We start from the raw sequence: 19,735 nt of genomic DNA, 5'->3' as shown, positions 1-19,735 counted from the left end.
CTCCTCAGCTATCTCGCTTCCACCTTGAAACCAGGATCACTGGTCAAAAGTCTGGAAATCCGGGGAGTCCTGCCCCAAAACCAGAGCAAGATGCCTGCCCCCACGCTAACATCTCCCTTCTGTACATTCAGTGTATTTGGTCCTATACACATCTATATACATCTCTCTACATATATATTATCTCTGTCTCTTTCTCCTTAGGTCAACCTTCCATATGTACCATGTCCTACTTCCCGAGCCTCCACCTACGTCTCATCCGCTGGTCCAAGGGAGACTCGGGTTTCATCGATTTCACTGGGTCCCTCAGCAGCACCCTTTGTCATCGTCACACCCTGAGTACCCTCCCCCATCGGTTGTTTTGCCCATCTGGCATCTCCCCGTTAACATCGGTGCCTAGCGCCCTCCTGACAGTCCAAGTCTGCAGGGCCCATTTCTCACCAGACCTGGCTGATTTTCAAGCTTGTCCGACAGCCCGAAGAAGGATTTCAGCTCCGAGGAAGAGGCCATAGTGTAAAGAGCCGGTTGGGGAGGGGGGGGGGGCGCTGTTCTCGGGAGGATTAAGGGAGGGTCAGCCAGGCTGTATTAAAAGGACAGAATGACTTAAAGTGCAGCTTAGAGCAAAGTCTGGGGTCATGGAGGAGAATCAAAAAGGTTAAGTCGGAAAATGTCCTCATCCTGTTATGTGAGAATCTGAGCAGTCTGGGGGCCTAGAGTCGACAGCAGGGGACTAGGGAGAAAGGATTTCCCTCGGGAGGGACGCAGTTGTGCGCAGAAGAAGCTAGTGGAGGATGGCTTGCTAATGGATAAGAAGGTACGCGCACGCACGCACACACTCTCACTCCAGTACTTTGGGCCTTTACACATGGGAAAAAATCAGGTAAGTCTCATGTTGAATAAAGTTGAGAGCCCAGAAACTGGCTTCTGTTCTCTGTGTCGGATTTTCAAGTTTTTCTGGTTCTTGTTTTCTTGAGAGCTAGGGAGTGTTGGTGGGGTTTGCGGTCAGTGAAGAATGAAGGGTCTTCCTTTTGAAGTCGTAGTTAGCCAAGTTCAAGGAAAGAGGCACATAAGAGGATCTTATGTGGATCTTGTGGTGACCATGGGTCCATCCTCAGAACCGTGAGAGTTTCTCTGTAAAGCTCCGCACGCAGACGCACGTACACATTCTGGGTAAGTGTGTAGCTTGTAACAAGCGACTGAGTCCACCTGAACAACCCGCCACTTGATTCATGCACGGACTCTCCACCGAGCCACTGTGGGGGCGAGGGGGACAGTTCCTTGGTACCTAAATGAGACCAGGAGGCACTCTTGGGATTTGGGGCTTTAGAGAAAGTTCTGGTGCCCGTATGCCCTTCTTGGCCCCTCCCACAGCCCCCACCGGGGAACAAGGAACAGCCTGAAGTTGATCTCCCGAAGTGTGCCCTTTAACACACCTGAAGGTGGCTTCGTGGCAGAGGAGAGTGGAGATGGGGCTGGCACCCACTTTATCCCAAGTGTCAGGAATGGCTAAGGGAGACCCAGGTTATTTGGCCAGGAGGCGTGGTCCCCTCCCCTCCCAGCACTGACTAATGAAATAGCCTGCACCGTCAGAGGGGCACAGGTAGGGGTGACAGCCTGTGTCTGCCGGCCACAGAGTTCTGCCCTGGCCCAAACCCTAATAAAGCACCCCCAATTCCCAGAGGCTCCACACGGCAGTCTGGAAATCTGAGAATTTGCTCATCCTGCATGGTAGGGTTGATGTCACTTTCCTAGGGATTCTGGGCCCTGTAAGTATCTGGAACATCATTTCCAGACCTTTCTGTGGGGCCTGGGAACATACTGGCAAGGCTCATCCCATCCACAGGTCACCAGGAAACGAATCCTCCCAGGGCTGTGTGCAGAATAGGGTCAGGTTTTGGACAAAAGCTCTGCATTAGTCACTCCACGCTGAGGAGTTCGGATTCCAGGATGGGTGCAGGTGTAGTGGTTGTGACTTTCAGATTTCCTGGGTCAGCCTCAATTCTCTGGGAGCAGAGGCAGCGATGAGAGAACTGGGTATCTGAAGAGAGGGTCCACTTGAGAAAATAGAAAGAGGAAAACTGGAGACCAGGATTCTAGGTTATAGTCCGAATTTGCCAGCAGAAATGAACCACACTATGAAAAACTCGGACTTCTTTCAACAGGGGTTGGTAGAGAACCCAGGATAAATGAATTCCAGATTCCCATATTTCTAAGGGCACAGACCCCAAAAGGACTGTCAGAGTCTTGCCTTAGGGAACTAGCTGTGTGGGAAATTAGAGGCGGGTGGGGGCTCCAGCCTCACGTCACCGAACTTGGTGGTGGTGGTGGTGGTGGCGGGAGGTGGGGGGAGTCTATCCATCCAACTGCAGTGATCCTCCTAATGTGAGTCTCCAAGCATGGCTGAGGCGTTCTAAGTCACTTCAGCCTAATCTTCCCTCTCCTTCCCCCATCCTGGTGTAAGGGAGTTGTGCATCAGGTGGAAGTGGGGTGAGGTGAAGGGGACAATGGAAGGAAAGCTCGGACTCCAGTTGGCCTCGCCTAGCCACAGGCCACCAGGTTGAAGCAGAGGGAGTGGAGGATGGGTGCTTCTGGGACTCCCCATAAGCCTGGGTAACAGCCCTCACCCAGGATGCCAAAGAGGGGAGACCAGAGGGATGGGGAGGTGGGACACCAGGCCATCAGACGTTGCTGATGCGCACGCTAAGGGCAGCGCCCTCCTTCTCAGCTTGCTCCCGTAAGGACTCCTCCAACTTGAGCTTCTCGGGGTCTCCGTAGCGAACAGTGCTGTCGCGGAGGCCACTAGGAAGGGCCACTTTCACAACTTGGTCAAAAAGGCTGAAGTCAGCTATGTATTTGCCACTGGCAGACAGCGAGATGGCAGGTGTGAACTCATAGCCCCAGAGGATCTCCTCCGGCAGGTAGGAAGTGCGCACTTGGCAGGTGGCACTGGTGGATTCCACCGTCCCGCTGAGGATCAGCACCAGCTCGAAGTCACCCTCGCCACTGCGGAGGGGCAGGTCTTTCAGGGGACTGGTCTCATCCACCACATGGTAGAACGTGAGGGGTAGAATGAGGAAGGGGCTGTCAGAGGCCGTGTCGACTTGGAAAGCCACATTGACCTGGTTGAGCCGGATGTTCTCACCCTCTTTGGTCTGGTGGGTCTGAAGCAGTTTGCCTGTCACCTGGCAGCCAATGAGGAGGCTCTTACGCATGTTGGCAACTCGGATCATGAGGCAGGGCTTCCCGTCGTGCGCAGCAACGACCGCGTGCTGGCTGAAGCGGATGGTCTCCGCCCGCTTCTTGGGCCGGGCGATCTTGGCCAGGAAGGTGCCCGTGATGAAGATCTCCAGGATGGTGGTGAGCACCAGCTGGGCGATCAGGAGCACGATGGCCAGTGGGCACTCCTCACTGATGTAGCGGAAGCCATAGCCAATGGTGGTCTGGGATTCGAGGGAGAAGAGGAAGGCCCCGGTGAGCGTGTGCACCTGGACCACACAGGGGGTGTGGTTGGCGGGGGGGCCCAGCTCCAGCAGGTCCCCGTGGGCCACCGCGACCAGATACCACACCACACCAAAGAGGAACCAGGTGCCTGCAAAGGTTGCCGAGAAGAGCAGTAGCTTGTAACGCCACTGCATGTCGATGAAGGTGGTCCACAGGTCCTTGAGGTAGAGGAAGCGCTTGTCAGCGATGTGCTCCATTCGCACGTTGCTGCGGCCGTCCTTGGTCAGCACTCGGCGCCGTCGGACCACCGGGCCCACGAGGGGCCGGCTCTCCGTCTGGGTGGTCTGACTGTAATACACCTTGGCGACTGACGTCATCTGCAGGGAGCAAGACAGCATAATGGAGGTTACTGCAGAAATCCGGCCAACGCCTAGCCACCCCCCGATGCGAAGGAGGAAGTCACATCCGTTTGGTGCCGCGGACTTGTTCTTAGCATTATCCAGTGTTTATGAGCGCTTGCTCTCTGCCAGGCGCTGTGCAAGACCTGGTGAGTCAACAAGAAAAAGGACATCATCCTTGCGCCCCAAGGACTCACAGCCTAGTGAGCGAGACACATTCAGTGAGCAAATAACCACAATGCAGTCTGATACTTGCAATTCTTGGGAGACACAGAAAAGAAAGAGTCATAAGCTCACAGTTCTTTGAAGGTGGGGCAAGAAGAGAGGGCTCTACTGGTCTCTATTCCCCGCAAAACCAGTTCTGGGAAGATCACTCACTCTGAAATAGGATCCCTCCCCTCCCTCATGAATGGCAGAGCAAGAAAGACTATCCTGTTGAAATCTTTCCAGGCCAACCCCCCCTTAAAACACACAAACCCTTAATTTCACCACCTTTCCCCCAGCCCCAAGTCAGTACTCACTAGTGATGCCAAGATACTCATCTGGCTCAGGAAACAGCAGAAACCACCCATCCTTCTACCTTTCAAGATGCCCTCTGAGCCCCCAGACCATTTCACTATGTCTTATTATGATTACTATTATTCCTTTATCATCACCATCACTATCATCATCTATTTGCATCATGTGGGGGAAACTCAGTCTGGGCCGGTGGTGGGGTGAGGGTGGGAAGAGCACAGACAGGACCCGAGCAAAAACAGCTGAGCCATGGTGAAGGAGAACCATCACGCCGAGGCCTCCTGGCGGTGCGGGAACGTTTCCCCAAGGACTGGGGGAAATGCCAGGTCGCCGTGGCAAAGTCACCTTGACCGAGTGAAGTAGGAGAGTTCGTGTATATTAGTTAGCACTTACGTCTGCACGTGCTCAAATTCAGGATTGCTGTTCGTCCTGATAGAAGAAAGAGGGACGAGTCTCTGAAATAGGAGACAGCTCGCTTCCTACAAGGTGCCATCACTCCTGCCCAAGGAGTAACTTGTACTTTTCCAGCAGAGAAAGGATTTCAGTCACTGGAGCCCTTGGACTCTGGATCTGGTGGCCAGACCTTCTGGGAAGAAGGAGGGTGATCTCGGGGGGCAGGGGGCGGGTGGTTGGTCCTTGTAGAACAAAGAGGCTCATCACATTCTCTGTTCCAAAAAAATCTGAACCATTGCATTTTATCATTCTTCACACTGCTCCCTTACCCCATCTTCCCCACGATCTGACACCTGGAACACGAAACCCTTTGGGCCCATTCAAACACCCACCCAAGTAGGCACTAGGCTGGTGATCACCAATGGATGAGAATCCCGGAATGTTCAGAAGCAATCAGGAGCCCGTTTTGCCAGCCTCCACCCACTTGGAACTTTTGTCTGAGACCACTCAGCCAGACCTGGATGCCATCCACTTCCCAAAACCCTTAGCTGCTTGGGAGCAAAGGAAAGCTCTATAATTCTGAAGTTTGAAGAATTATTATGTAGAGCCCAAGTAAAGCCCCATTCAGTGCTCTGCAGTAGCAATCATATTAAAAACAACGACATGCACAGCACCTACACCTCTCTACCATTTCACAGTCTACAGATCAGCACGCCTTCTCATCCGATCCGCAAACTGGACAAGATGTGAAACCTCCAAGAGATTCTGAGGAACTATTAGTGGACAGAGAAAATGCTGCAAAGCTGTGGATGAGTGAACATAATTTTAATTTTCAAAAAGAAAAACAAGATACATTTCACAAACTACAAACAGGTAGATATTGACCCAAGGCAAGAGTCTAGAATAGAGCATTAAGACTGTGAGTACGTGGTGGCTCAGTCGTTTAAACGTCTGACGCTTGATTTCAGCTCAGGTCAGTCATGATCTCAGGGTCATGAGATTGGACTCCATGCTCAGCTGGGAGTCCGCTTGAGCTTCTCTCTCTCCCTCCCCCTCTGCCCCTCTCTCTCTGTCTCTGTCTCTCTCTCTCTCTTTCTCTCTCAAATAAATAAATCTTTTTTTCTTTTTAAGATTTTATTTATGGGCGCCTGGGTGGCTCAGTTGGTTAAGCGACTGCCTTCGGCTCAGGTCATGATCCTGGAGTCCCTGGATCGAGTCCCGCATAGGGCTCCCTGCTCGGCAGGGAGCCTGCTTCTCCCTCTGACCCTCCCCCTTCTCATGTGCTCTCTCTCTCATTCTCTCTGTCTCAAATAAATAAATAAAATCTTTAAAAAAAAAAAAGATTTTATTTATTTATTTGACAGAGAGAGACACAGCGAGAAAGGGAGCACAAGCAGGGGGAGTGGGAGAAGGAGAAGCAGGCTCCCCGCTGAGCAGGGAGCCCGATGTGGGGCTCGATCCCAGGACTCTGGGATCATGACCTGAGCTGAAGGCAGACGCTTAACGACTGAGCCACCCAGGCGCCCCTCAAATAAATAAATCTTTAAAAAAAAGAAAAAAAGATTGTGAGTATGTGAGTACTTGGGCAGGTTGGGGGAAGGGCAGTTATCGGTAGGACCCAGCATGGGGGTTACCAAGAACAAGTCACATCAACTAAACTAACTTCCTTCCAGGACAAGGTTACTAGATAAACAAGTCAGAGAAATGCAATAGATAAAGTGTATCTATGCAAGGTTTTTGACAAGATCTCTCATTATGTCCTTGGGGATAAGACCGAGAAAAACGTACAGAATGCTACTCTGATTTGGGGGACTAAAACATACAAAAATCAGTGGTATTCGTGAGTGGATCATGATAGCCTGGCATCTATTTTCTAGTGATGTACCAGAGAGCTTTATCTTTGGCCTTACCCTATTCAATGTTCGTAACATTAATTTTATTCAAAACTATAGGACACATGGCCATCAGTTATGTGGATGACACAAAGCAGGGATGGATTGCAAATACAAGGTCTGGGCAGAATTAGGATCCAAAAGGAGTCAGAGGGGTGAGCCAATTCTAACAAAAAAGATAGTTATTGTGTATGTGTGTATGTATTGGGGTCCAAATATTACCTGAGCAATTCTGGATCAGAAAGGTGTGATGCATTTTGGTTGCCAAAAAAGCAATGCTATTTTAAGCTACTTTAGGCAAATTAAAGTATGTAGAATAAGGAGGTTGTTGATTCTGCTCTGATCTGCTTATCCTGTACCTGCAGTTTTGAGTCTCAAAGGACAATCAGGATATGAGAGGATTCAGAACCAGATCATGTAAGAAACGGCTAAAGGAAATGGGGAAGTTAGTTGGGAGAAGAGACGCTCTGAGGGATACGAGTGGCTGCATGCAAATATTTGGTTTGAAGGGCTGTCGTGTGAACAAGGGTTTGGACTTGTTCTTTGAGATCTAAGAGGAACCACCAGGACCAATGAGCTCACACCACAGGAAGAAAGATTCCATATTGATATGACAAAGAACAATGTAACAATCGGGACATCCAAATGTGGAAAGAGCTTCTCCAAAGGTAGAGTGTGCTCTGTCCCTGGAGGGGTTCACGGGCAGGATGGACAAGCACTTTGCCAAGATTCTGTAGAGGGAACTAAAGCTTGGGACGGAGGTTAAGGACTGTCTGTAAGCTTTCACCCGCACTCATGGACGATCGGGATGCCTGCCCCCTCCGCGCCATCTCCACTCCACACTTCCTGTGGTGACATTCGGGGATCCGTCATCAAAGTCCCAGCTTTGTTCGTGCAGAGGAAAGATTCCACATATCTTGAGGAATGGAAGCTCTTGGGGCCCAAGGGAAGGCTTGCTTATCATTCCCAAAACGATAGTCTATGATTATATATCACATGGCAGTTCTTAAAATATGTAATTTGACCCTCACACCATGAGCTAAGTACGAAAGTCATCATTAGAATCAGGTTCGGAGATTTGCCCCAAGCAGATTAGTGGTAGAGTTGGACCAGAACCTGGTCTTCCAGCTCCTGGTCCAGAACCTTTTTTTTTTTCTTTTCTTTTTTTTTTAAGTAGGCTCCACACCCAGCGTGGGGCCCGAATTCACAACCCTGAGATCAAGGATCGCACGCTCCACTGACTGAGCCAGCCAGGCGCCCCCAGAACTTTTGAATTACAGCAACTGCTTCTGGGTCCCCCAGGTTCCTCCCCATGGGTCTCATGGTCTCAGGAAGTGCCTTGCGGTGCCCTGTAGGGAGGATCACAGCCGAGCCACAGAAGACAGCCTGGAGCTTCCAGAGCCCCGCATGGGGCTGCAGATTCGTGGCGCTGGAGATTTGGGCTCCCGGCTAGAACTCTCTGTTGTGATTGCCGCCTCCAGCTGGGCACCTGCTGGTGTGCCATCTCCCAGAGCCAGGCAGCTTTGCTCTCCGCGGTGGCCGAGTCGGAGCCATCCACCCCCCGCTGCGCCCCGCCCCCAAGCTGGCCGGGCTCCTGGGAAGGGAGCGGCCCCAGCCCCGGACACCGGCCGGCCGCGCTGCCCCACCTGGAACACACACACGCCTCCCTCTGGAGGGTGCTGTTTCCCCCGAAACGGCCCCAGCCCCACAGCAGGGACAGTGTCTGAAGACACAACCAGCCCCCGCGTGGCAAAAAGACAGAAACAGAGACCATCCGCTTCATGCTCTAAGAATTGTACGAATGACTATTTCTCGGAAACAAAGGCCGGTCATGCCCACAGGGGCGTCCGGCCTGCGTCCTCTACAAACAGCACTCTCACCTCCTGCTTCGTGGCTGTAGACGGGCCTAGCTTCCCCTGAGGGCCCACGAGTCATTTATTCTCCAGGTCGAACGGGTCTTCAGAGCCCTTCTGGCGTACAGCTCTGCGCTGGAGCAAGGACACGCTGCTCTTGGGACTCTCGTGACTAAATTGATCCATGGCTCCCCACTGCTTTTAGGAGAAGCTGCAAGCCTCTGAGCACAGCCTTCAAGGCCCTTCATGGTTTGGTCTCTGCCTACTCATTGGCTTTGTTCCTGCCGCTTTTCTACACGCCCCCTGGACCCCAGCTCTGCAGAGCCTGCTATTTCATCCTCCCTGCCTTTGGACCTGCTCTCACACTGCTCCGTGCCTACCCGCCGACCTCCTGCTCAGCTTTCAGAACGCAACTCAAGTGTTAGTTGCCCCCTTTGAAGCCTTCCCGGACCATCCAAGAAATAGCAGGTGTCCTGTGTCTCCCTGGCCTCACCCCAGCGTGGCTTTATGAAGCCCGGTCTTGTACACATTCCTATTTTAGAACATCAGAGTGCTTTGCAATGGCGTGTTCACCATTGTGTGTCGCCTGTGAGCCCTTCACTTGAGGCCCCGGCCTGGGACTTCCACTGTCTCCCCAGTATCGGGGACAGTTAGTTACTAAAGCCTGAGTGTGCAGGAATGACGCCCGCAGGCCCATCTGGACCGAGGCTCGGGAGCCGGCGATGCCGCGCTTCTGGAGACCTCCAGGGGGAGCCACGGCGCCGTGGGAGGGAGCCAGGCTCCAGGCGGCCCCACTACGGCGGCAGCCGGTTACAAACACTTCCTTCGAAGGCGAGAGAAAGCAAGTCCCTGGGGCATCAGCCCGGCTCTCCTCTGGGTCAGCGGCAGGATGGAGAGAGAGAAAATGAGCTCGTAAATGGTTGTGGGCATTGGGGTGGACCACGCCAGGTAAGGGGCTGGAAAGGATGCTTCGACCCCCTCCCAGGAGCCGTGAGGAGGCATCTTCTCCAAACTGTCAGGCTGGAGGGGCAGGGAACACACCCTGAGCAAAGAGCAACTAGCCTGAAAGGAGCTCTGCGTCCTGATTCTCACTGCCTTCATTCTCGAACGTGAACGAATCCTCCCTCCTCCCTGCTGTCCCTCTGGTTTCCTAAATAGTTAACGGGGCCACCAGCCTCTGGGTTACCACGCTCACACTCCCGGGGCCACCAGGCTCTCCTTCCTCGTGTCAACATCCATCTGATGCCGGGAGCTGTGCCTCTTCCCTTAGTCTCCTGGCCTGACGTCGGGTCCTTTCCTCCTTTTGGCTGAATCACCGCACCAGCCTCCACGCAGCTCCTGCCCGATCTTTCCCGCCTCAAATCCTTGCGACACTGCGACCGCCACTCTTCTCATGTCACGACCCCACGAGGCTTTATCCAGTTTCAACGCCTACGAGGTATTCAGAGGAGAATCCTTATTTCCTGACTGAGGAAGCCGAGGCTGGGAGAGGTGATGGGACTCCGTGAAGTGTCCCTCTCAGGTCCTCCATCTTCCAACCCTCCACTTTTCATTACACTGTCACCATCTCGGCACCTTCCCCGGCTCAAAACATGCTAACGTCGCTGCACCATCGATCAAGGATCGGGCATAAATGGCCTTCCCTGATCTGCTTCCAAACCCTCTTCCAGCCTTATTTCCCACCTCTTCTCTCCTATGGTGAGCTTCTGGCAAACCAACTGCTCCCTGGTCCCTGCGGAACGCACCCATGCGTTCGCGCTCCTCTCCCTCCCTGGGCTCCCCTCTCTCCTTATCCCTACATACCCAAGATATCCTCCAGAGCCCAGTTCAAATGACCCCTCTTCCGTGAAGCCTCTGATCCCCACAGCCTTAAGTAGCACCTCCCTCTTCTGAGTCTACACACACACACACACACACACACACACACATCACCATCTGTATGTTTTATGGGACATCGATCTGGCACATGACCTCTCTTCTACTACAAATATGCTTACTGAACTAAGGATTCAGGCATAATACATTTTCATGGCCCTGACATGTGATTAGCAGAATGTATGACACATAGTAGGTGCTCCAGAAGTATTTCAGGAGTGAAGGAATGAGCAGAAGGGAGAGAACTGGGAACAGACTGCACCTCCCGCAGGGTGGGGGCTCTCATCCTGCCCGGACAGCACTTCACTCTGGTCCAGAGCCTCTCCTCTGAGGCCTTCACATCCGTCCTTCTTGTCTGTGTCTTCTCTCGATTTTTTACATGTTTTCTCTTTTTCCTGAACACATGGAAACCCCCCAAACTAGTTAGCAACACTAACAGACGTGCAAACCAGCAGAGATGTCCTGGTCTGTGGTGATGTTGCCACCGTAGGAAGATCCGTGCAGTTTCAGCTGTGGGATCACGCATTTACATGACACTTTCTTTAGCATCTCCTGGGTGCCAGATTCTAAATAAGACCCTAGAGTTGGGGCGTTGAGTTAGATGTAGATTCTGGCCTGGAGGACCTTCCAAGCCAGTAAGGGAGGCAACCATAACAGAGGCAGAAAGTGGCAAGTACCCTAGACAAGGTATCCTGGAGGTCCTAGGGGAATCTGCAAAGGGAAAGGTGACGTTTAGCTCCAGGGAGCAACCCCATAAGAATGGTATTATCCCCATTTAGAGCAGGAAACAAGTTCAGTAACGAACAACCAGGGGTTGCTGCATACCTGGCTGTCTGACTCAAGAGAAAGACTTTACAGAGAAAGGTGACATTGAGACTGGGCCTGAAGGTTAGGCAAGATTGAGACACATGGAGACGGGGACCTGGGGGGTCAGAGAGAAGGCGCTTCCAGGGAAGGGAAGGGAGCAGTATGAGCAGAAGCTGTAAGCCTGAAGAAAATCCAGAGCCAGCCAGGGAGCAGGAACCGTTCATTTTGGCTGAAGTGTTGGGAGCACAAGAAAGACCCTTAATAGGACAAATTGGGACAACAGTGATGTGCTCCCATCCCCCAACACCTCTGCTTTGTGGCCAGCCTCCTGTGTTTAAAGGTTGGGTCCCCAGATGAGGGGGACTGGCAGCAGTCACAGTGTAGGGTGTGGGCGGGGCATCCTAGGCTCCTGCAGGGATGAGGGGCGGGGCCTTGCCTCCCCCCATGGGGCCCTAGCTGGTGATTTTCCTTTTTTGGCTGTAGACTTGTTTCCTCTTCCTAACCTTCCGTTCAGGGAAAGGGGAGGAGACAGAGGGGGCGGGCCTCCCCCCCCCCCCCCCCCAGCACTTCACATTTCATCGTCGGGATGAGTCTATAGAAGAGTTTCTGCCTTCACAATTCCCGACGAACCCGGGGTTCGGGGAGCCCGGGCCACACAACTGACCAGCAGCAGAGCCCAGATCAGTACCCTTTGGCTGGATTCCAAAGTCCTTTCTCCTCGAGCTTCAGGCTAATACTACAGTGAATTTGCCTTCACTGAGCAAATTCCACACTCAGCCACCAGAGAAGGTGACACCTCGACCTGCTGGGAGGTTAGCCGGGGCCGGCCGGGCTGGACATGTCACCAGCACTGACGCCCAGAGAGCATCTCATGACTGGCAGTGATGCTCTTGTTGTGTGTTTGCTTTATCCCCTTGTCCCCTCTCCTAGGTTTGCGTGGCATGTCCCTCCTGTCCCCATTTCCTTCTCGGACTCTGTCCCCAGCTGTCTTCCCACCTCTTCCTCCGTCTGCGCTGCCTGCTTGCCCCCCTCGTACTTGGTGCTGGCCCACACTAACGCACGTTACCCCCTCCGTCCTTGTCCCCTTCCTCGTGGCCTGCTCACTCCCCCACGTCTGAATGGATTGTCCTTCAGCCTCCCGGATCCCGCTCTGTGAAGACGGTGATACGCAGGCAGAGCGTGCTGTCCCGCTCATCACAGCGCTGACCTTTGAACTCCCTCTCACACTCTGCCCTCCTGTCCTCCGTCTACACCCCCAGGCCCAGGGGTCTGCATCGGTGGAGGCATCCTAAGCCCCCCAGCCTCCTGTTCGCCCCCTTCTTCCCTCCGGAAAAGAGCCTTTTGATTTAGGGGTTTGGAAATGGGATCAGTTTCCTCCCGGACCGGAGGGGCTCCCACTCTCGCTGTGAACCAGTCCACTCGGGTGAGGCTTGGAGGCGGTCCTCAACCAGCCACTGCGGCGTGTGCGTAAATGACTAGATGGACAGAAACAGGCAGTCGTGGGGCCAGCTGGCTCTGTGCCGGTCACTGCCCACCGCACCCCGGTGCTATGTGTCGGGGAAGCCCTGTGCACAAAAGGAGGGCTTTGAGCACTATCAGCCCCGGAACCCGAGGCCAGGCCCATCAGAGAGCAGCATTCTGGAGACGGCGTTCGCGAATCGGCCACCTGGACCTCTTAAGACCCTGCCAGGAACTAAGAGGCAGTGTTACCTGCTGGGAAGGGGGCCGGACGGGGAAGCAGGAGACTTAGGTGCGAGACTCAGCTGGGCCACTGACCAGCAGTGACCTCGAGCAACGTCTCAGCCCATCAGGCCGCTATTTCCTTAATGGTGGCATAAGGGCGTTGTATTCGGTCCACTTCTCAAACGAGTGTGCCAGGAGGGACTCCAAGCCACAGGATTCAGGGTAATGTATTTTTCCTGTGATATCAATTTTCCTCAAAGACTTTGAGGGAAGATCTTATTTTCATGTGAAACAAACAACATATGAGAGAGTAGAATGAAAACAAAACCGATTTCAAGGATGTCCACTGTGTGACCCATTACGGCTCATCGCTGTATCTTCTTGGGTAGCTCTCCCTCCCCTCTGCCTTTCAGGACCAGTTGTGGGGTGGGTTTAGGGGGCCCTGTGTTGGAGGATTATCAAGGTCCCTTCCCACTTTAAGACCCCATGTGCAGCCCTCCCCCTCCCTTGGGGGAGAGAGGAAATGGCCACTCAGCCTCCTGTCCCCAAACATATCATCTCTTCTTTGGACACTAACTCCAACTTGAATAGTGACCCTGGAGGCTTCCAAGGAGATCTGCTGCTTTGGGGCCTGAAAAGAAACTTTTCTGGGCTTCCGGGTGTTCTTAAGGAGACAGGGGGAGAGGACAAGGGGGCCGGGTAGGAGAGGGAGGCCAGTAAGAAAAGTGTCCCGGGTTATGTAAGCCCTCCAAGGCTGGAAGAAGAATGGAGTTGGGTTTGGGGTTCTTTCAGACAGGATGCCTTTATTCATTAATCTCCCTCCCGTCCTGCCCCAGAGAAAATAAACAAATAGAAAGAGAGCCAGATGCACACAAATCTTGAGGTGGGGAAAGGAGGGCAGTGTGTGTGTGTCCGGGGGCCTGCTTTTCCAGCTGAGTCACTGTTGCCTCTGTCTGCCACCCCTCGGGCTCCTTCCCCATCCCTCCCATCCTCTGGCCTCGGCCTGACACCAAGGCCCTGGCCCAGGGAAGAATAGGCTTTTCTTCCCTTGTGTCAACGTTTGGAAAGTTCTCATAGTCTGATCAAAAGAAAGGATAAAAGCCTTCAAAGCATTTCCTGGGAGCCTGTGACCCCTGTCTGGCCCTTCTGACCCCTCTGTGTGTTTTCCGGTCAAGAGAGGGAGGGACACAGAGATGGGGCCATGTCAGCTGCTCTCCTCGGTCCAGGCAGCACCCCTGCGTGTCAGAGTGCGCTGATCAGGAGCACTGCCCCTTCCTCTGCCCCGATCCCCAGGCAGCGTCTCCTGTTCCCCTACAAGAAGGAAACCATATTCCTGCAGAGAACTGCCCAGGGGGTGGGATCTCGGGGGTCCCCTCTCTCCCCAGCTAGAGCAAGGATGACTTCCTGGTGCGTGCCACAGATGGGCACCGACTCTTTGATGCACCTGCCTCCCCACCCTTCGCCCCACTCGGAGCACACTCCCTCCCCCCGTCACCCCCCCCCCCCCACCAGGGTCTGCTCCTACCCAGCGTCTGGGGCAGCAAGGCTGCGCATCCTGATTCTGGCTGAGGAACCCGGCTCTGTGCAGAGTTCAGCTGAGGACAAAGGATGCACCGCTGCCCCCTCAGCCCCAGCTCCGGCCATCCCCAGAGCCTCCTGGCCTGGCCCCATCCGGGTCCTCACCTCCGAAGAACAACTGCCCCCAGATGTCAACCCACCCCTCCTCGCCTCAACTGATGTGCCAAAAAAAGTCAGAAGCAATGACATCAATATGAATAATGTATTGTTTGTTATCTATTGTTATCAGTAAGACATGAGATACTGAAGAGGCTCCCAAGGACACTGGGGGACATCTCTGAGGGTCTGGGCGGGTGGTGTAGAAACAGGGCGAGGACCAAGATGTCCACTCGAGATGTCTGCTTCATGTGGCAGCCGGCCCTGAGTCCCCAGCCAGCCCTCACCTGGCCGGGGCTCCTGAGCGTCTCCTTACGGGAATCTACACCCAGCTGATCCCCCAAGATACCGGTTGAGGGCATCATCCTAGTTGAGAGATTGTGTTCTTCCAGACAGACCCCATGCTACGCCACCGGCAGAGGGGCAGAGGGGCAGAGGGGCAGAGGGGCGTCCAGAGAGCAGACAGCTGGAGGGGAGGGAAGGAGAAGAGGGGGTCTCGGGATCCGCCCCTCAGCCGGGAACAGGAGATGACCTCCCCGCCGCCAGGGGGCAGGGCTCCCCAGCCCTGGGCGCTCTCCTTCCCGCGCACCCCCCCCCCCCCCCGCAATGCCCCTTCCCAGCCCACTCCTTTTAACTACTAGGTTGAACCATAAGAAATTGCCAACCAGGGGCGCCTGGGTGGCTCAGTGGGCTGAGTATCCGACTCTTGGTCTCGGCTCAAGTCAGGATCTCAGGGTCCTGAGACTGAGCTGCGTTGGGCTCCCAGCTCAGTGGGGAGTCCGCTTGAGAGTCCCCCTCTGCCCCTCCCCCCCACTCTTTCTCTCTAAAAAAAATTGCCTATCAAAAGAAAAAAAAACAGGTCCCATGTCAACAATATCAAATGGTTCAATCAAATATTTAATAGCAATAAAAATAAGATCAGTCTGCGCGGACTACAAAGCACATGGAAGCCACTGCACGTGGTCGCGGGGCCGTGCGGGGGCAGTTAGCGCTGCAGGGGGCGCTCTCAAGGGCACAGCTGACCTTCGCGTCCTCACAGCCAAGGCCGTTCCTCAGCCTCGACCCCAGCCGCCTGCAGCCCTTCGCGACCCCCTCTCACGGCCCTGTCTCCCTTCCTCTGGGGCTCCAGCCCTCCCTCCTCACCTCTGCCCTCGGTCTGGAGCATTCCAGCATCTGTGTGCTCAGATTCCTGTCCTCTGGCCTCCAGAGGGAGTCTCCTCTGGGGGTCCCCCCTTCACAGGGTCGCCCCTGGCTTCCCTCCAGCCCCGCGTCCGGGTGGGTGCTGGGCCTCATCGGTTCTGCCTTTGTGGGCGTCTCTCAGTCTCCCTCAAGGCTGCCTTAGTCCAGCCTCGGATTCTCCTTCACCTCCGTGACGCGCTGCGGTGACCTGGTCTCCCTGCCCGCCCCCCACCCCACCCCCCCGCCGCTCCCCTGCCTCCCCTGCGCCCCTCAGCTGCCCCGGGGCCTTCTACAACCGCTGCGTCCCACCGCTCAGCCCGAAATCCCTGAGGGGGTTCCACAGCTTTGCTAACTTTCCGACAACCTTCAAGCCCCCCCTTTCCGCCCCCATTCTACCCTGATGGTCACGGCCGCAGCTTCTGGCGCTTGTCCCTGAGCTCCCCCTTCTGGGGGTAGAGCGCCACCATTCACCCTTGACCGTGGCCGGCATCCCGGCCGCTGGTGCCCACGGGGGGCTCCGGTTGTTCCTCTGCCACATCCTCAGTGAAGCACCTCCGGCCCGACCGCCCGCGAGCGCCTGGAAGGCGGGACCGCCTTAGTTCTCTGTCAAGCTGCCCGCCCCGCACTTCACCTCACGGACTGGCAGAGAGGAAGGACCCAGAGCGGAGATGACAGAGACCAGGGTCTGACTCGGGGCTGGGGCTGTCACCCACGCAGCCTGCGGGCCATCGCGCTCCCCGTCCCTCGCCCCTAACACGTCGTTCATCGCCTCTTCTCACTGAGCCTCGGAATGTTTCTCAACATGGTGACAACAGAGAGCCATTTTCAACCAAACGGAGTTAGCCTAACCGATGAAGCCTGTTTGTTATCGTGGCATGTCTGGGTCACGGCCAAGTCCCTCTCTGTTCTTCTTCCGCACTAGGGCCATCCTGGTCTGTGTCGCTCACCAGCTGTGGGAGCTTCAGTCAATCTCTTAACCTCGTAGGGCTCAGCTTCCTCACCGAAGGAGGCAATAAACCCTTCCATTGTATGGTCGGGATTACATGAGATAAAGCGGGTGAAATCTCTAAGGGCCTTATGCAAATAGAAGATATTACTACTATCCTACTTTGCAGGTGAAGGGAAGTATCTCCTGAATTAGACAAAGCAGGGCTCAGTGAGGCAAACTATCTTAGGACGTTTAACGGCTAAGCCTGAACCTCTGTCTCTCAGCCCCGTGGCCCTTCACTCTCCATGTGCCGGTGAGCTTGATGACACGCAAGCTCAGCCCTGCCCTTCATTCTCCTCTTCCAGGCTGACAGTGACTTGTGGGGTACGACTGACTATAGCCCCAGAATCAGAAGATGCTTCCAACCCACTCTTCTTCGTCCCCCTTCTTTGTCATTCCCAAGATGAGGCTCCCTCCAAAACCCTTCCAACCTGCCAGGAGGGAGGAAGGTGTGCAGGGAAGAATGCTGAAGAGCCACGTTCCTCAGTGACTCCCTCCTTGTCCCCAGCCTTGGTGGCTCCAGGCAACTGGCAAGCTTCTCGAAGCCCAGGATGGCCGGGCCCCAGGAGATAAGGGTTTGGGTGCAGAGGCCAGCGGGCCACTGAGCTGTCACCAGATCCACAGCAGTCTGAGAAACTAGTCAGGGGCCAAGCTGGTGGGACCTGCTCCTTAGGGTCCCGGGGACCAGTGGGGCTCCCAACCTGAAAGATGACGGGTGTCGGGGGGAGCTGACTAGACCCCATCCGAGGGCCCCACTTTCTAGTCTGGGGTCTTAGAAGTTGTGCCGGCTGTGGTGAGGAGGGAGGCTGGGCCCTGGGTGGTGGAGGGTCCGAGAGGGAAGGGGGCAGGGAGGCAGAAGAGAAACTCCCCCGAGTGGAGGCACGCTCAGGAGCAGCTCCTATAAGGGTCATGGTATCTGCCCCACTCCTTCCAGGAAGGACCATGCCCACCTTCCCAAACAGGAGACTTTTTTCTGAATTGATTCTTGACCTGTATTCTGTTCATCTTTGTGTCCTCCACAGTGCCTAGAATAGAGCTTGGCTAAGTATTTCTTTCTTTCCTTCTTTCTTTCTTTCTTTTTTTTTTTTTTAAGATTTTATTTATTTATTTGACAGAGAGAGACACAGCGAGAGAGGGAACACAAGCAGGGGGAGTGAGAGAGGGAGAAGCAGGCTCTCCACCGAGCAGGGAGCCCTATGTGGGTCTCGATCCCAGGACCCCGGGATCATGACCTGAGCCAAAGGCAGACACCCAACAACTAAGCCACCCAGGCACCCCTTGGCTAAGTACTTCTTAAAAGAACCCATAGGATTGCTATTCCACGTGACCTTTTCCTCCCTGAGGTCCCTTCCCTGTGTGTGACATGCTTCATCCCTGGAAGTCCTTCCTCCGAGCTTCCCATCAAAGTTTTGACTTTGTAACAACTGGGGGCACTGACCCTGTCTCCCCATCAGCCTTTACTCTAGGTGAAGAGCTGCCTTTTCCGTAGCTTCCCTCAGCTCTCCTCCATCACACTCCCTAGATGCTCTCTAGTGAGGGACCAGATGGGGAAACTGAGGCCAACAGTGGGGGCACAACGCTCAGCAGGAGAGCGCCCATGCCAGAAATCCAGAATCTCCTGTGGGAGGTAGATCCTTCTTCCACAGTTCCCGGTCAAACAACTCTGGACTTGAGCTTCTCCCTGGACCGAACAAGTCCCCCTGGTGAGCCCAGCGCTTCTTGTGCCCATGTGACCAAGGACAAGAGGGCTGAGCTTGGGAGAATGGGAGGACAAGCCGGAAAGGGAGGATGTGGGGGAGTGGAAGCAGATGACCCACCTCTGAAGTCCCAGAATTACAGCTGGGAGAGTCTGGGATAACCCGTCCCTGCTGACCTCCCCAGCATCAGCGTCCTCTGGCCTGTCTCCGCCCTCACAGTGTCCTCTGTCCAGTCACATCAAGCTCCTCTCAGGTCTTGGACAGGCCATGCCTCCTCTCACCAACAGCTCTTGGCAAACAATGCGGCCTCCTCCGGGAAGCTCTGTCCCCCTCCCCACTACCCTTCTCCCAGGCCTCAGCTCACACGCCACTTTGTCCCGGAAGCCTCTGCAGAAGTGCCCCCTCAACCCCGTATGGGTTGCCCCCTCCTTGCAATGAGCCAGGCTTTGCCCGCAGCACATCATCCTGTCCTCCCAAGAGGTTGGTAATGTCACTGCCCGCGAATGGTTTGCAGACCAGACTCAGAAGGTTAGCCGACTGGCTCAGGAGGACCACTAAGGCTGAACCCCGGTCTGTTTTCGGTGAAGTACATGCTTTCCATCTTGCCTCCGTAGGGTCACAGAGTGCGCATGTGGGGAGGCCCTTGGGTCATCGCAATCGATTCCCTGGTTTCACCAAAGAGGAAGCCATGGCCTGGGAAAGGCCAGTAACTGGCCAGTAGCACGTGTGAGTTTTGATCAGAATCAGAGCAAGAACCCTGACTTCTTCCTCGTCCCAACTCCCCCTCCTACAAGATCCTTTCTTGACCCTGGGGTCCTGAAGGGCCAGCTGGCGTGGAGCCAACCTTGGAACATCACCCACTGAGCTCTTCCCTGTCCAGTCACGGCCATAGCCCCTCCCATCCTCAGGTCTCCAGAATCCCCTCGGCCTCGCAGCTGCTGGCCCGGAATTAGGCCAACAAGGAGAGCTAGAAGAAACTGCGAAGTGCGGGCCCATAGGGAGGGGACGGATTCAGTGGTGCTCTCTGCTGGGGCCTGAGAAATATTCCAGAAAGCTGGAAATCCCACGGCCCCCAGGAGCTCTGAGTGTCATGGGAACTACCTCCCAGGCCACCCAGCCTCTGTTCAACGAGAGACCAAAGGTGGACCCCTCCCTCTCCTCAGGGAGAGTGAGCACTCCACTTCTTTCATCCTTCCCCTTGGCCTGGTCATACCTTATACCCAGGAAATGCTTCCTGTTACATCTAAATGTACTTACTGCTGTCTAAGCAATCTATTCTTATCTTTACCCTTGGTGGAGACGGAGACCTAGGGTACCCTGTTCTTATGATGCAGATTTAGGG

General features: G+C 54.7%; 1 protein-coding gene across 2 annotated transcripts in view; it reads right to left on the bottom strand.

Annotated features, from left to right (window-relative positions):
* Window positions 1-898: 898 nt before the first annotated feature.
* KCNJ10 (potassium inwardly rectifying channel subfamily J member 10) overlaps window positions 899-19,735 on the bottom strand; it is a 28,835-nt gene continuing 9,998 nt past the window's right edge. Inside the window, exons 1-2 of one of the 2 annotated variants that reach the window (XM_078078475.1) lie at window positions 4,746-4,765; window positions 899-3,815 (exon numbers count right to left, since the gene is read on the bottom strand). In XM_078078475.1, the coding sequence (XP_077934601.1) occupies window positions 2,676-3,815 (1,140 nt within the window). In that variant the 5' untranslated portion in view covers window positions 4,746-4,765 and the 3' untranslated portion in view covers window positions 899-2,675. Of the gene's footprint in view, window positions 3,816-4,745; window positions 4,766-19,735 lie in introns of those variants that run through there. The other variant, XM_036091460.2, reaches the window with a different exon arrangement.

This window comes from Halichoerus grypus, chromosome 7, assembly GCF_964656455.1.
Source record: "Halichoerus grypus chromosome 7, mHalGry1.hap1.1, whole genome shotgun sequence".
Classification (NCBI taxonomy): Eukaryota; Metazoa; Chordata; class Mammalia; order Carnivora; family Phocidae; genus Halichoerus; species Halichoerus grypus.
The sequence above is the reverse complement of the archived record's forward strand: the minus strand, read 5'-3'. Positions and strand labels throughout refer to the sequence as shown.